The 15428-nt window shown below is 45.2% G+C and overlaps 2 protein-coding genes across 6 annotated transcripts in view; one reads left to right on the top strand and one right to left on the bottom strand.

Annotated features, from left to right (window-relative positions):
* Window positions 1–500: 500 nt before the first annotated feature.
* Window positions 501–13939, bottom strand: Dtd (D-aminoacyl-tRNA deacylase). 3 transcript variants are annotated; one of them, XM_089547684.1, is made up of 4 exons: window positions 13488–13939; window positions 6659–6731; window positions 4168–4206; window positions 3595–3747 (listed from the first exon to the last, which is right to left on the bottom strand). In XM_089547684.1, exons 1-4 carry the CDS (start codon window positions 13624–13626, stop codon window positions 3729–3731), a joined length of 270 nt encoding a protein of 89 aa, XP_089403810.1. In that variant the 5' UTR covers window positions 13627–13939; the 3' UTR covers window positions 3595–3728. The 3 variants fall into 3 exon arrangements, with proteins under 3 accessions (XP_089403809.1, XP_089403808.1, XP_089403810.1); XM_089547683.1 differs by lacking the exons at window positions 6659–6731; window positions 13488–13939 and adding an exon at window positions 4502–4672 and having other exon boundaries at window positions 501–3747; XM_089547682.1 differs by lacking the exons at window positions 6659–6731; window positions 13488–13939 and having other exon boundaries at window positions 501–3747; window positions 4168–4297.
* rdx (BTB/POZ and MATH domain-containing protein rdx) overlaps window positions 4603–15428 on the top strand; it is a 231005-nt gene continuing 220179 nt past the window's right edge. Inside the window, exon 1 of one of the 3 annotated variants that reach the window (XM_089547679.1) lies at window positions 4603–4882. The gene's annotated coding sequence lies outside the window, so the exon portion shown is untranslated. The remainder of the gene's footprint in view (window positions 4883–15428) is intronic. The other 2 variants (XM_089547677.1, XM_089547674.1) reach the window with 2 other exon arrangements.

The raw sequence follows: 15428 nt of genomic DNA, 5'->3' as shown, positions 1-15428 counted from the left end.
GGGGGGAGGGGGGGGTTGAACCTGATTTCAGGGGGAGGTGCAGGCCCCCCCTCGTGCAGCAGAGCATCCTATTTTCCACCTCAGACCTTTTTAGGCCAACCTATGGTGCCAACAGTAGCTTTATGTAGCCACACTCGCAATCGAGACGGCAGCCAAGGTGGCCGAACGCGTCACCAAGGTAGGAAAGGAGTGGACAAGTGCTACAGTGTATCAAACAGTGGCAATGAGGAACGCTGAGTGTTCTGCCCAGCCAGGCTTAGCATAAAAAGGGAGAGTCGCTACGCCTTTCCTACAATACATTTTATGCTTATACCTCCTCTTGACAACCAGATATACAGCAATTTTTTCACCAAGAACACATACAATCCATTTGTGATGACGTAAATCCATGCCAACATGACAGCGCTCCCATGATGCTTCGTTATCATGTGAAATTTCAGAAACAGCATCATTTTAATTGCAAGCTTTCGGTTGCAGATCAAATGATACACAGAGAAAGCTTGATGTGCCATCTGTTTATTCTCATCGTGTCGCACAATGAATGAATGAAAGTGAATTCTTTGTGAGATCAGCAGCTGTAACTTTTATCATCTTAACCCTCTAGCGAACACATTTCTTTTTAGAAATGGTACCAAAATGGTCATTTAATACTCATGCTGCAAACACTCGGCAAACCAGACAAATGCTTTGTACTAGCCCTATTCGCCTGAAACTGGACACAGAGTGGCAGAAAACATGCAACAAGCTGGTCTCTTCAGAAGCAAGAAATGATAAGTCACCTTACGACAAGCCTGGCTAGTCCAAGTCCGCTGAGGGGTTAAGGTCGACACCGTTTTTTGAATTCACATTCAGATAGGACACAAACAGTGCCGACAAAGGTACAACAGTTTGAACTCAAAAGTGAGCAAAAGATTTCCTAATTATGGGGAGTTCAAATCAAGGAAAGCCTTTCTAATATACCCGGCACTGATGGAACCAAGGCATTAGTTCGAATAAACAAAAAGGAAGATGAACTTAAAGGGGTGGAGACACCAAATTTTGAGGCTATAAAAAGCCTGCTATGGGATTCCTCTGTACGCAAGGGCCCTCACAGCCATTTGTTGGACACAACAAACGTTTAAAAACAAACAACAAACGTTTAAGGCCTGCAGTATTTGCTAAATAAATAAAATTTTAATTTGGTTCCAAAGATTACCTAAATGCTCACTCTCACGATCTAGACCCATTGCTAGCGCATGGTAGAGTAACCAAGGTTTTGGTGATGTCATACCAAAATACAGTGACGTACGATAAGAGGGGCACAGCCTCACCCATGAGGCTCAAGTGACAAGCCACGTGAGTGCAGTTGACGCACCAGCGAGCTTCATTTGCTGCGAACCCTGACTCGCTCAGTTAGTTTTTGTGAACGTATTGCCGAACTAGCCATGCTTACTGGAATTTTGCATTTTGCAAAGTGCTTCGCATCCTCACGCGAGGCCCACAACTCTGTGGGCCCACGTGACCAGGCAAAGTCGTTGAGCATCCTAGAAAGTGATGCCACTGTCCAACTTGGCATTCCGAAACTGAAACCGAAAATCCTTCACCTAAAAATGCGATATTAAATTATTCACAGTGAATATATGAATCTTCAAGTGTGTATCATGCTTTCTAGAGCAATAAGCAACGTTTGAAACACAACCACACCACACCACAAATTTGATGTCTCCACCCCTTTAAAGGATTGGATTATGAGGTTGAAGGTCCCAAAACAATTCGGGCTATGAGGGACGCCTTAATGGAGGGACTTCACTTCACCCAATCAGTGTTCTTAGTAAAATAAATTCTATGGGCTTTTTCTTGGTGTGATTGCTTATTGCTTATTGCTGAGGAAGCCGCATTTAAATATTTTCGCACCACCACTCACAAACAGAGCGGAGTGTCGAGTGAATGCTTTGCTAATCGGGGGATCGCAGGAGGCTGTGCGTGGGCGATGCGTGGGCGCGTTTCACAGCAGCTGCCACAAACAGACCTCAGCTCATGCAGCCGTGTTTCTAATTATGGAATCGGTGGTCGGACATCGGTGTGTACCACTCTGGTGCCATCTCTGAGCGAGTGGCGGCACTCTATGCGCCTGCACAGCACGTATGTGTTTGTGTTCGTGTTCGGCACCGGGTTACGCCAATGGCGACAGTGAGGGAAACTGCTCAGCCCACAAATGGGCGCTTAAGAGCTGCGCTCTACAAGGATTCTGTGATCACTTTTTTGAAGTGAATGGCTGTGTTGCCTAAAATTTGGGATCTGTGCCCAGAAAATTGTGTTGACGCACCACAGTTTATTGTGAAATTTGCCAGTGATGACAACAACTGCATCTCAGTTTTTGTCCTTTTCTGGCTTTAAACGCACTGTTTTCAGTGAAAGTAGCGTCTTTGCCAATATAACATGGTAATCTACCGATACAGGTTAACTTCAATCTCCTCAGCGTCCCTTTAAGTAAGTTTAAGTTCAAATTAATGAGCTTACACTGTGCTAAGCATAATAGACAGGAAATAAAAATGGCATGCGGCCCTAACCTCAATTTCCAGCCAGAGGAAATCACGTTTCTTTTATCATGCAGCAAAATACCACCACTCCCAAGTAAGAACCCATGACACAATCTTCCGAGTATCACAGAACACATTGCCTACACTGGTGTGCTATACCAATTGGCATTCTGTTCATTCTGGTGAACACTGAAAGGCAAGCGCAAATGCAGGACGGGACCCACAGCACTCTACAAGAAGCACCTCCACACACCAGCTGGCCAGTTGCTTTCAAATAGCAGCCAGCCATATTCTCCTAAGTTCCAAGCTGAGATGAGCTGCTAAGATCTCAGCATTCATCACAAAAGCTTACACATTGCAACAAACCTTCTCCTAGTTTATAAGCAAAGCTGTCTCAACATGCGCAAGTCCTCATCTTTGAATAAGGGAGCCAGTGTTCATAAATATCCTCTTGACCTCGCCCTGTCACCATGTAAAAATGGAACTGCATTTCAACAGTGCCCAAGGTATTGCTTTAGTCACCATATTTGAGCACCTAGAGCAGAGTGCGGTGACACACTCACTTAACGCCGTTTAGGAAGCACCATGGCGTGGACGTCACCCCGCAATGAAGCTGGCAGTGCAAGTTTCTCCCTCAGTACAAGACGAAGTCAAGGAACTGCACCATCTGCAGCGCCACCGTCGGGCTCCCCGCGCTCCTGCGGCAAAGGCACAGCCTTTCGGAAAGCCGACGACTCTATCTCCAACGTCACGGGGCCATCGTTCTGTATGTCCACCTTCATCAACGCTCCGAACTCTCCGTCTTTCACCAAGTCTTCCCGGTACTCTGCCCTGATCTTGTGCAGGAACCTCTCGTAAAATTGCTTTGAACGGTCTCCTTCCATCGCAAGGTGGAAGTCAGGCTTGTTGCCCTTGAGTGTGCCATACAGCGTGAACTGACTCACACACAACACTTCGAACTGCAGATCCCTCGCTGACTGCTTCCATCGCTTTCCGCCGTCGTCGTCGAAAAGTTTGAGGTTAAGGACCTTGCGAACGATGTAGTCGATGTCGTCTTCGGTGTCGTCGCGGTGGATCCCCACCAGGACGCACAGGCCGCGGCCTATAGAGCTAACAAGGCGTCCGTCGACATGTACTGCTGCCGATCGAACCCGCTGGATGACTGCGCGCATCGCAACAGGGTGGCGTTATACACAGGCGGTTTCTTTGTCAGCTCGTAGTGGTGCTCCTGGAAGGTAAAAACAAAAAGCATACATGCTCCACACTTTAGTGGCAAGTTACGACTGCAAGCCGTGCCGTACGATACAAAAGTATACGTACTAAACGCGTCACATATTAGCGAAATCACTCTTCTCCAGATGTAGTGAGGTTCAGTGTGAATACATAGAACCGGACTGTGAAGCCTTCTTACCAAAGTTCATTCTACTTTCTCAACCAAGGACATTTTACTCTGCACGTAAATGACTGCGTGCGCCACGAAAAGAATGAACCGCGAGTGCCACCAGTATCATGAGACGAACCAACAAAGCTCAGCGAACTGCCACGATTCAAACTTTGCCGCTTAGGTACAAGGTATGTTCACTAGAAATAAGTATAGCTTTCGCACTACCTGTATAAGCACTTACGGTATTCTAGCCACCATACTTACGGTGAAATTTCCAGCACACCACCTTGGAAGCCACGAAAACTGAAACAAAAAAACGGCTACTAGAACGCCGCCATTTCTACCACGGTTGCCATATCTAGCATGCCAATCGTCATTACTGATCCCGCTAAGCATAGCTAGCATAGCCTCACAATTTTAACGCAAAATACATGATTTTGCGTTTAAAAAAAAAACAAATATTGGCAACAAACGTAATTTTTTAAATGAAAATTTAGTTTTCAGTATTAAAATGTAAGTCCTTAGCGGGCCGAAAACAGGAATAATATTCCGCCCGCGCTCGTCTGCTTCAGCCCTTCAGCAGCGTCACGCTTGGTACCTGCGTTGCTTGTGCTCGCTAACTTCATTTGCCTTGCTGTTGTTTAGCCCAGCCTTGCCTCCGCATTTTCTTCGAAGGCAAGTAGGTGAAGTGACGGCGGCTGTCTCACGGTTCTTGCTTCACAGTACTGTCAAAGCGCGAAGAGAGCAAAGAAAAGAACCGGCGAGCTTTGAAAAGAACCAAGCGAGCGCCAACCGCGCATGCGCCGAAGCGCTTTCTCATCCTATGCAGGCGGAATGTCGAGAGCAGCCGCAGCAGCGTTGTTGCTTTGAGTGGAGTGGGGGAACCGTCGGACCGTTTGGTGCAGTGCTTTTTTTTTCTCGTGCGCACGCAGAGTGGCCCTGTGATCGTGGAACTGTTCGTCAGGCGGGAGCCGAAATAGTAAGTGCGCATTTGGAGTAATCTGCGTCGGGAGCAATTCTCCACGTGATGATGCACGCAGGAGAACACCTACGTGCTTGCTACCGGTTCATCAACACCAAGGCCAGCTGATTTCCTCAAAGGTTTAGGCTTAATCACCGCGTTACGAGCGTTTTCACGGCCTTCCCGTTACGAAATGAGTTGGCCTTCGCTCCGCGGTTTTTATAAACAGCCGTGCTACCCGGGGGATTTCTCGCCGGCATTTGGCGTGACCTTCGAGGTCCGTCCAAAACTACGGTGCCCGCGACCCTGACGAGTCGCTTTATGTCTTATCTGCGGGTGTTCCGCGTCCGTTGTTTGGACGCGTGCCGTCTTTTTATATTTTAATTTTTTCTTTCTCGCACCCGAAGGTCTGGGGCGTGCACTTGGCCTCATAAGATGTGCGGCAATCGCCACCCGCGGACGCCGCGACGTCAGGGGGCAGGATCGCGCGTCCTGTTTCGAGAAACAAGGGTGCGATTACGCATGCAAACTGGCTGCGCGCGCTTGCTGCGTCAGTTTGTTTTTGCGTGCATTCGCAATCGTGGTTTCGTTATCGGAAACGAAGCAGACGATGTTGCAAGACAGCCCGCACTGAACGCTGTTTCGCACTCAGCAAGTGTGCGCTGCAGCTACGGGTCAATATGTGCGATATGAACGTCCTACCCTCGTCGCGTGCGTTGGACTTCTCCCCCGACCTCTTGCTATCCTGTTATTAAACGATAAGATGCACGAAGGTTTTACTGCATGTAAATTTATTTGGGACGGTAGTGGTACTGATTCTTGACACCACCTAGCGGCGATACTTTATGCGCATGACAGACTTCCGTGCCATTGTAGGGATCAGAAAAGTACCGTAAAACGTGGTCTCTCACACCCGTTTCGCTAGTGTTTTATTGCGTCCATGTGTAGGTAGCTAGATGAGTGGCTTGGCCAGATGTTTTCGTTCGGCATCATTTCTTGCCAGTAGCAAGAAACAGAACGATCTCACATTTTGCGGCGCTGTTTGTTCGCCTCGGATGCACCAGCTCACTGGGTCGAAATATTACCCCGGGGTCGAAACCAAGCTGAGGAGAAAACACGGCAAAATGCTGGATGAAAACTTAAGATTTGGTGAAATTTCTGTGGAGTTTTAACAGTTGCAAAATCATTTTGTCTAGTCTGAAGCTGGTTTTGAAATTGGACTGCAGCTGCTATGTGTTGCATGTCACATGTGGGAAGTATAAACATACACACAAAAAGTAGCGCTTGTCAGCAAGAACATAATGACATAGTCTGGAACCCCAGTTCACATGACATCAGTAAAAGGAAATGAATCTAAAAAAAAGAGAATTGGTATTGCAAAAATACCCCAAAACCTTTTTTTTTTTTTTTGAGGCATTATATTTCATTTGGTTAGCAGTTTCCACAAAGAGAAAAAGAAACTGGTAAAACATTTGTGCATGAAAACTACTGCGTAAGAATATAAGCTTTAACCTTGGTGAAGAGTGTTAGTAGTCAGAAGGGTTAAAATGCGGGCCAGTTGGTACATTGTAAACGAAAAAAACCAGTCGTTGTGGTGTGTACACTCTTCTTGTCCGTCGTCTTGTGTGACTGGTTTTTTTCGTTTACAGTGTTAGTAGTGATAAATGATTACTGGTAACCAGTACTTTGAAGATATTCCAGTATCCTGTGTTCTCCTGTGTCTGCAGGTGATTATAGTGGTTAGATTTTTTTACATCAAATTAAAAGAAAGAAGTTATACAAACTGCCACATACCTGGTGGGCTCCTGTATAGTGACCGAAACAGAAAGAGACACGAGCATAGGAGATGGGTAGCAGAAGCTGCATTCTATCGAAAGAAGGCAAACAAAATCACTTGTTATCCTTGTTTCAAAGTGTCCGTGTGAACAATGATAATGATGGGTTTTTAATGGTGCAAGGGCAGCTGCGGAAAAAGAGTGGTAGTAAAAAGAAATTCCAAGATTTTCCAAAGTGTTTCAATCCAGAGACACAGAGTATGAGGCCAGGGAAAAGCATGTACCCATTGTATCACTGGTGGGTACCCGACGGCAGGGGGATAGAACCCCGCACCTCCCCCATGTGAGGCTCTGTGACATCTTTTGGCTACCATTATGGTGGCAATGTAAACTTTATTTATTTTTATTTATTCATACTGTTAACCCTCTGCATGAGGGTCATTACAGGGAGGGAAACATATACAGACACAAGTGCAATTCTCTTTGCTAAAAAAAAAAAGAATACTCAAATGCACAGAATTACAGATTTGTACAGCAATCCTCCAGGAACGCGTTCACACCTATCACAAATTTGTCTACATCTGTTTGGTCCACAACGTCGCTTGGTAGTTTATTCCAAATTTCTACAGCATCGGGAAAAAAGGAGTAGCGATAGACATCAGTACGTGTAATAATAGGTTGTAATACCTTACTGTGACTTTTCCGTGGGCAACGCTTCAGGGGAGGTGTAACATAGTGATGTTTATTAACTTTGACTTTATCATTCATTATTAATTGCTGTTAATTGCTGTTGATTGGGTTAATTGCTGATTTACGGTATTCTGAATTGGTCAGCACTGTTTGGGCTATGAACACAAACTTCACAGGACATTGCACTTACAACTGCGATACTAAGTGTGCATTTTTATTGGGATGGAAAAGTCTTTCTTACTGTCTCTCATGGTATATACTATGCTTTTCTTTCTTCCTATTATACACATGCATTTAGGAATTCCATTTGTTTGTGGATGGCGTGCTTGCACATTCGCAGCAGCAACATCACCTTTGCTTGCAAACATCCTGTTTATAGCATCTGATGCCCACAGAACAGTGTCAGTGTGAAAGTGTTCTGCACTTTTTGCTTAGCGTGTATTATGGTATACCGCTGGAATGCCAGATCAGATGATAGAAAGTTTTCTGTATGCATGCTTGTTCGGCATTAGTGGCGGAAGTGCAAATTAAAATTACATTGCCTTCTTTTGCCTTCAAGTGATAGAACTGAAGTGAAATCTTTGGAATGATGTGTAACACATTAGTCAGCATGAATCACTACATGGAATTTGCCTCTGCGCCATAAAATAGTTTGCAATAGAACTTATGAGGAGTTTTGTGTTTTTAGAAATGAGATGAATCTGCCTTGACAGAAACTGAGAGCGCGAAAGTTACTTATCCACTACAGCTGTTACGTGATCTGTTTAAAAATAATAATTATTTGGCTCATTTCATTTTGATAGTTCTTGCAAAGGAAAGATCTCTGGGTCTGTTAGCCATTACAGCCTAATTTCACTTAGTTTTGGCTTCTGGATTTTGCTCTTTTAGAAAAAAAGGTCCTCGTATTCTCCCATGTGCAGGTGATCAGAATTAACCTTTCCAGATTTTCTAAAATGAGGCACTGAATGGTACGTGAAATCCATCTTTATACATAAGTTACGTGGGTAAAGGGACACAGTGATATGAAATTTGTCACCGTCAAACTCGTAATTAACTTCTTAGCCACTGCGGCTAGCGTGAATGTTTATAGTGGAAACATAGAGGCGGTCACATTTCTAGACCGCCTCATTTGGTGAATTTTTTCTGGAACTTGCATGTTCCGAGATATTTGCCCTGAAGACTGCTGACCCGAAAGACGTGGGTTCGATCCCGGCCGCGGTGGTTGAATTTCATGGAGGCGAAATTCTAGAGGCCCGTGCACTGTGCGATGTCAGTGCATGTTAAGGAACGCCAGGTGGTCGAAATTTCCGGAGTCCTTCACTACGGGGCGACCCTCATAGCCTGAGTTGCTGTGGGATGTTAAACCCCATAAACCATCAACCAACCTAGTTGACGTAATTACTTACGCAAAGCAATGGCAGTTGACATGCAATTCCTCTCTAATGTGACACAATTACTGCTTAGAGCACTTTTTCTATATCGATTGCTGAAAAGTGAAGGGAAAGCAGTTACCAGCTTCGCTCGTAACTTTGCACCATTGGCAGATGAAATGTTGCATCACACCAGGAGGAGCTTCGTGCTGCTTGTCGCCATCTTGCATGTGCAATTACTTGGATTGAGGCAAAAATTTGGCCCCGAATATCTCGGAACACATACTGGTTAGGAGAATTCTGCCGAATGAAATTGTCTAGAATTCGACTGCCTCTCTGTTTCTAATATAAACATGCCCATTTACTGCAGTCACTAGAAGTTCATTAATTGATTTTTGTTAATTAGGTGTCTAGCAGCGACAGCGATTTTCTAACTTTGTGTATCTCTGGCCACATGCCGAGGTAGATTTGACGTACCTCTTGTCGCCTATTTTTAAGAAACTTGCAAAGCTTGATCTCGATCAGCCTGTACTTTTGTTTTAAGCGACCCAATAGTAATTGTCACTAGAAAGTTTCATATCACATAAAGTATGTCAAAACTGCCATGTAATCACTCATAGTTCACTTGCTGTCATTCTGGCTCCATGCGCAGGCTAAGGGTAATGCAAGGGCTGGAGCAAATTAGTTTGAGGAAGCAGCAATTATATTGCAGTTTCTGTATGCCTCACTTTGTATGCAAATGGCTTCCAACCACTACTAATTGGCCTCTCAAACCAAAAGTACACAGGCAAAGAAATTCAATTTATTAATTATTTAAGAGGCTGAAGGTAATTACACTAAGGGATTCATGTTTATTAATGGTTTGCGCTCATTCAAAAGAACAAAAATGCTACGAAAAGTTCGGTGTACTCCTCCATATTGATATGCGCAAGCACAGACGACAATTTTCTCATTGCGTCTGTTGTCTTTGTCATTGTTGTCACGTGTGTTTGCACTATTCTGATTACTTGCTAATCTTGCCTAACACAGTTAAGGTGTTGTTTTTCAATGCGGAGTGGTTGCAGTGCACTTTTTGGGATCATTCTGTAGCCTTACCTGCATCTCGGGCATGCACTCTTCACAATATTCGTAATCATGGCTATAGATGTGCTTCTGGTGTGGCTATTTGCACCTGAAATGCAAAGTGGGCCAGACGGTGTGCATGAACTGGAAGTTTCATAGCCAAATGCTGTTGCACTGTTTTGAACTAAAAATATGACTGGTGCAAAAATTGCGGCATTCTCACTGATGCAAGAAGCCATATGTTGTTAAGGGAGCCAAGTACTCAATTTTAAGGAGCCGGTTTTTTTCGGCGTGTCGGAAGACTTCCCGTCTAAGGCGCATGATTCTGTGATGGTTTTTTCGTAAGCACTGTGAAGGATTCTGATCTGGAAATTTCTTATCAGTGCATGCACCCATTTTTTTTCTATCCTGATGCTGGAAACCTTGATCAGCAAGCACGTTATATTGACTGCATGACGGCAGAAACGATGAACTAAAAACCGATTTATTCCTAGGTGCCAGACCGCAATTAGATAGTTTTAGTATAGCGTTACATTTATTTGAGTTTCCACACCCAGAGTTTTTACAGCTCAGTGACATGCCCCTCCTCGTTGATAACAATTTTAGTGCGCCATGATTACCAACCGAGAAATCTAAAATGCTGTGGCGCCATCTGCCAACAAAAGCTTGAAGCACTTCATCGGTGATGCGATGGGAGCTTGTTTTTTGGGCACTCTGTAGAGGGCGTAAACTATAATAAAATGTGACAAACGTTTCTGAAAGAAAAAAAATTGGCAGAGACACTTAAGTCTGCTTACATATGACAATGCAAAAGTATTAAAATGCAGAGTCATGCTATGTTGCAGAATCACTATGAGTCATTACTTTCATATGTTACGTTTCGTCATTCATGACTGCACATGTTTGCTTACATGAATTGTGACCTCGTACACTGGAGTTCTGACATCATCCGAATTTCGTGCCATGGACGGCGACAGCTGTTGGCTTTTGTATATAATGCATTATATATAATATATAATGCTTTCAGATTAAAAGTATGATGCACTTAACTCTGTATATTTGACCGCAAGTGCTTTATTACAGAGGTGCGGTCACATGGTAAGACGCTCTGGTAATGGCAAGGTTTCACCGTCAGATATCACTTCAGCCTAAGTTATACGATTTCGAATGCGAAGTTTAAATTATTCGTCCTCATTTCTTCGATATTACAGTGCTCGATTCTTACACTATGATTCATTATATTTTTGTTTCCATCATAATCTCATTACACGTATTGTTCAGTTGTCATTAAGCGTGCTGTGGGGCTGTGGTAAGTGGAATAAAAAAAATTCTCTTAGGACCAAAAAAGCCGTGTACGTTAGCATCCTGGAAGGTACAGTAGCATCTATAATAATATGGAGCATGTTTCAGCTATGAACCTCCTCTCGTGACCTATCTAACAAAAATTGGATTGCGCATAATGCATTTTGTAGCCAGATACCAGTAGTGCCGTCATGCACAAATGGTTTGCTATCTTCTGCCCATAATGTGCAAGCATGGTTATTACAACAAGGCGTTCTCTGTATTATTCTGGTTTTGGCTAAGTATTCAAACCATTTGTGAAGTTAGGGGAGAGACTATTGAATCATCACAGTGCCACACTGGGGTCCACTGGCACACTCCTTGTGATCATCATCATCATTAGACTGACTACTCCCACTACAGGGCAAAGGCCTCTCCCCTATCTCTCCAATTAGCCCTGTCCTTCGCCAGTTGTGGCCACCATATTCCCACAAATTTCTTAATCTCATCCGCCCACCTAACTTTCTGCCGCCCCCTGCTACGCTTGCCTTCACTTAGAATCCACTCCGTTGCCCTTAAGGACCAGCGGTTATCTTGCCCTCCCTGTGGCAAGCTTGAAGTAGGAGTGTGTGAATATTCGGAAATTTTGAATACCAAACAGGTATCCCCCTATTCAGTTATTCGAAACGAATCAAATAGTGTATGTTCAAAATTCGAAACAAACCAGCCATGTCCAAGTTTTCTAATACTTTTTGAATAATTGACGTGAAGTTCAAACAAGGCCTGCCGTATTTTCTTCCATGACTATTCCAGAAACAAGGACCATACACACCGCATATCATGCAGCAACGATCGGTACGTGTGGGATGGAGGTTTCAGTGCCACGGTGCGGCCCATTCGCGTAGCGGTGCACATAATCCTTATACATGGCCTCAGAGATTGGATGACCTGGCATGGCCCAGGCAGGTTCAGCAAGCCCGGCCTTTTTGCGTGTCCTCGCAGGCGATGTCTCACACATAGCTCTTGCCCGTCATGCACTGATTGCATGACGGGTGTTTGGATTGCACGCACTGAGACTTGGCTGTAGTTTATTATCTTTCGTTATCAACAGCGAAAGTTACTTTTCCTATGTGCATAACATGTGTAGTTAATGCACGGACTTTGTGTTGTGACCCCCCAAATGAAAATCATTGTTGTATCTTTTAACAGAGGCAGCTGTAACTGCAAAAACATCACTTCGCATTTTCTCACAATTTCTCATTTCACAATTTCTCACAAGTAGCAAATATTCATAAAAAAATATTTGATTTGTATTCAATTTGGTTCTCTCATAATGTGGTTCATATTCCATTGGGCTTGGAAAAGAGTACTATTTGCACACCTGCTGGCGCGAAGGCTGCAACTTTTCTTTTTGTTTGTTTGTTTGTTTTTTAGAACGAATCACACGTTATCCTCCACCATGTAGTAGCTATGTACCACAGCAAAAGGTCAGCTGCTGATGTCTACCGCATGTAACGCAGGGTGTCGGATGATGCAGGCTAACAGAGCCCTTCACCATGCGAAAGTGGCGCCTGCAAACGATGCATGTTTGGTGGTGACCCTTGATGAGAATCCCTGTATTCTTGTACGCGAGGTTGGAGAGGGTAATGTAAGGTAAGCTGGCAAAGTTACTGAGCTTGAGTTTGGCATGGTTAAAAAGCTGTTTCAGACAGTTAACTGAACCAGCCGCTTCTTGTGCTCCATGTAATGACTACAAATGCTTTGGAAGTCAGACTCCATTTTTCTTCTCCCTTGTCATATGAAGGGACCTTTCTTTTATTACTTGCCAGGAAAAATAAGTATATATAGTGACATGAAAATGCTATAATTGCATGAAGCAGGCTGAGCCCAGGGGTGGATTTATGGGCCACTCCTGGAGGGGGCAGTTGGACAGGGGTCCCATTTGAACCATGTATTTCTTCAAAAAAGTGTGGTTCAGCATGATTTTCCTATGTAAAATTCTCCACCTTAGGTGGGTAACCCCGCACTTTGTCGTCCCCTCACAGAACCCTAACTTTGACAGGAAATGTTGTAGGTAGTTTCTTTTTGGTGAATGTCCGCTTGTAAAGATGCATGCCCAGAATTACAGTTTCGCTTTATTATGTAGACTGAATAAGTTCAACAAACCAAATCTCCTCGGGAACACACTCTTTCCTTTCTTCTCGGGATTACACAGCTTGGCTTTAATGAAGTTTAGTTTTTCGCGCGACCCTCCAAACCCCCCCACACACACACACCTTTTTTTTTTTTCCGAGACTGTGAACTGAAAATGCTCTGTGCAAAAAGGACCGCCGCCAGCGGCAGTTTCCCACAAATCCGTCTCTGCTCGAAGGGGCTTCTCTCCGCCCTTCGCGGGGTACTCAGCTCCGGGGTACACGTCCTCCCCTTTTTCGGCAGCTGACTCACCTCCATAGCGATCCACATTCTTTTCCACCGTCGGGAAGACCGCTTGGCCCCGGCTCATAACGCTGTCGCGCAGAAACTGCCTAGCTTCGGGCTCCTTGTCCGAGTCTCCTTCTCGTAAACGGCTCCCGTTTACGTCCATCCGCTGGCTTTGGCAGGCTACGCTGCCAAAGCCAGCGCGCCTGTTCGCGCAGGCTAAGTCCGCACGCAAAAAGTAGTTCGCGATACAACCTAAGCGAACTCAAGCATATTTCGTAGCGACAGATCTTTTAAGTGCCGTGACTGGCACCTCCTGAGCTTCTTTTACCTCTTGCAACATTTTCGTCCTGGGACTCGTCGAGATTTCGAGAAGCAAAAAGCACACATTGCGGTATGATACGCGGTTTGTAGGGCGAATCGCCCCTACGAAATCCGCGCCCAAAAAGTAGTTCACGCTCCGTGAAAATTATGGCCAGGGAGCCCGAACACTGAGCGCCTGACAGCTTCGACCATCATTTTCAATGCTACCACATTTTTTTATACTGCTCTTTGTATTCCTCCTAACAATCACTGGAGTTTCGAGAAGAAAGAATGATACGCGGCGGAGTAATATAGTTTCGCGGACGCACTACTTCAGCAACCTCCGCAGCATTACCTGCTGTGTATGAAACGGAGTATATGCGAGAAAAAGGCAACGCCCGGACACTGCGAACCGTCCGGCAGCTGCGATCTATCAGTGCGCGTTTCGATGACAACGAGCGGCTCACCTGTTTCCCTTTGATCGAAGGGAAGACAACATATGCTAGCGGGCCGGTGGCCTGGCGTAGCTGAAAGCCTTGCAACTCCACCTTCAGTCTCAGACAGTCATTGCCTAATACTGCTGTCACACGGGCGCTTTCGATCGCGATCGAGTCGATCGAAATCGAACTCGATGCAGATCCGGCGTTGCTACACGGCGAACTCAATCGCGATCGACCTCGATCCTGCTCGAGCGCATGGAGCACGATCGAGGGGATGCGTTGACAAGATGGCGGCGCCCTGCTCGCCCGCTTCGGAATAAACACATGTCACCGCTTGATTCTTCGACGCGATAGCTCGCTCAAATGGTAGCGGTTCGCTTTTATTTCGCACACTCTCGCCCACGCGTAGAGATTTAAGCGACAGCTAGCCCCTGTTTTTCAGATAATTTGGCGATTTTCAAGCTCTTAGGCCTAACTAAACGCAGTGTGTTTACCTCGCAAGAGCGACACCTGGCGAAGCAGTTGTCTTGCTTTTAGTCAGTTGTTACATTTTCTACTATTTGCAGTTTTTCTTCTTGGAACGAAAAAAAGGCTTGCAATGCACTGACCCTAGCTACCAGTAATTACGGAAGAAAACTTCTTCATCACAGCGTTGATGTGCTTTGGCGCCTTGTCACTAGATGGCGCTACCATTCACGCGTGCACCGAGCGTTGTTTTGCTGCTGTTCGCTATCAAGTCCACTGCTGGTTGCAGCAGAAAGTAATTAAGGTGTTTTTGCTGCTCAGTTTGATATTTTCACAAGAAAGTTTTATTAACTATTGTTATTATAAATTTATTAAAAATCAATGGTGATGATGATAGTACAAGCAGCGCCATCTTGTATGCAGCATTTCAACTAGTTGATCGCGATCGAGTGGATACGTGTAGCAGCTGTCGATCTCGATCGCGCTTGAAACTTCAACCGCGCTCGAGACCGATCGCGATCGAAAGTGCCCGTGTGACAGCAGTATTACCTGCGCACTCACGTCTGTGGCGCTTTCCGAAATGCGTGGCTAAATCACAGGTGTGAAGTGCGAGGGCGCCTCGGATGAGCGTTGACCTTCCTCCGGAGGCAGCCGCGGCAAGTCGGCGTTGGAAGCCATCGTTTCCTGTGCCTCATCTCGGAGCTTTGTGGTGGAGCGGAAGCTGAGAGCGCGAGGCTTCTTCCACGAGTGACGTCCAGTT

This window comes from Amblyomma mixtum, chromosome 6, assembly GCF_055824585.1.
Source record: "Amblyomma mixtum isolate Tamu chromosome 6, ASM5582458v1, whole genome shotgun sequence".
NCBI lineage: Eukaryota > Metazoa > Arthropoda > Arachnida > Ixodida > Ixodidae > Amblyomma > Amblyomma mixtum.
The sequence above is the reverse complement of the archived record's forward strand: the minus strand, read 5'-3'. Positions and strand labels throughout refer to the sequence as shown.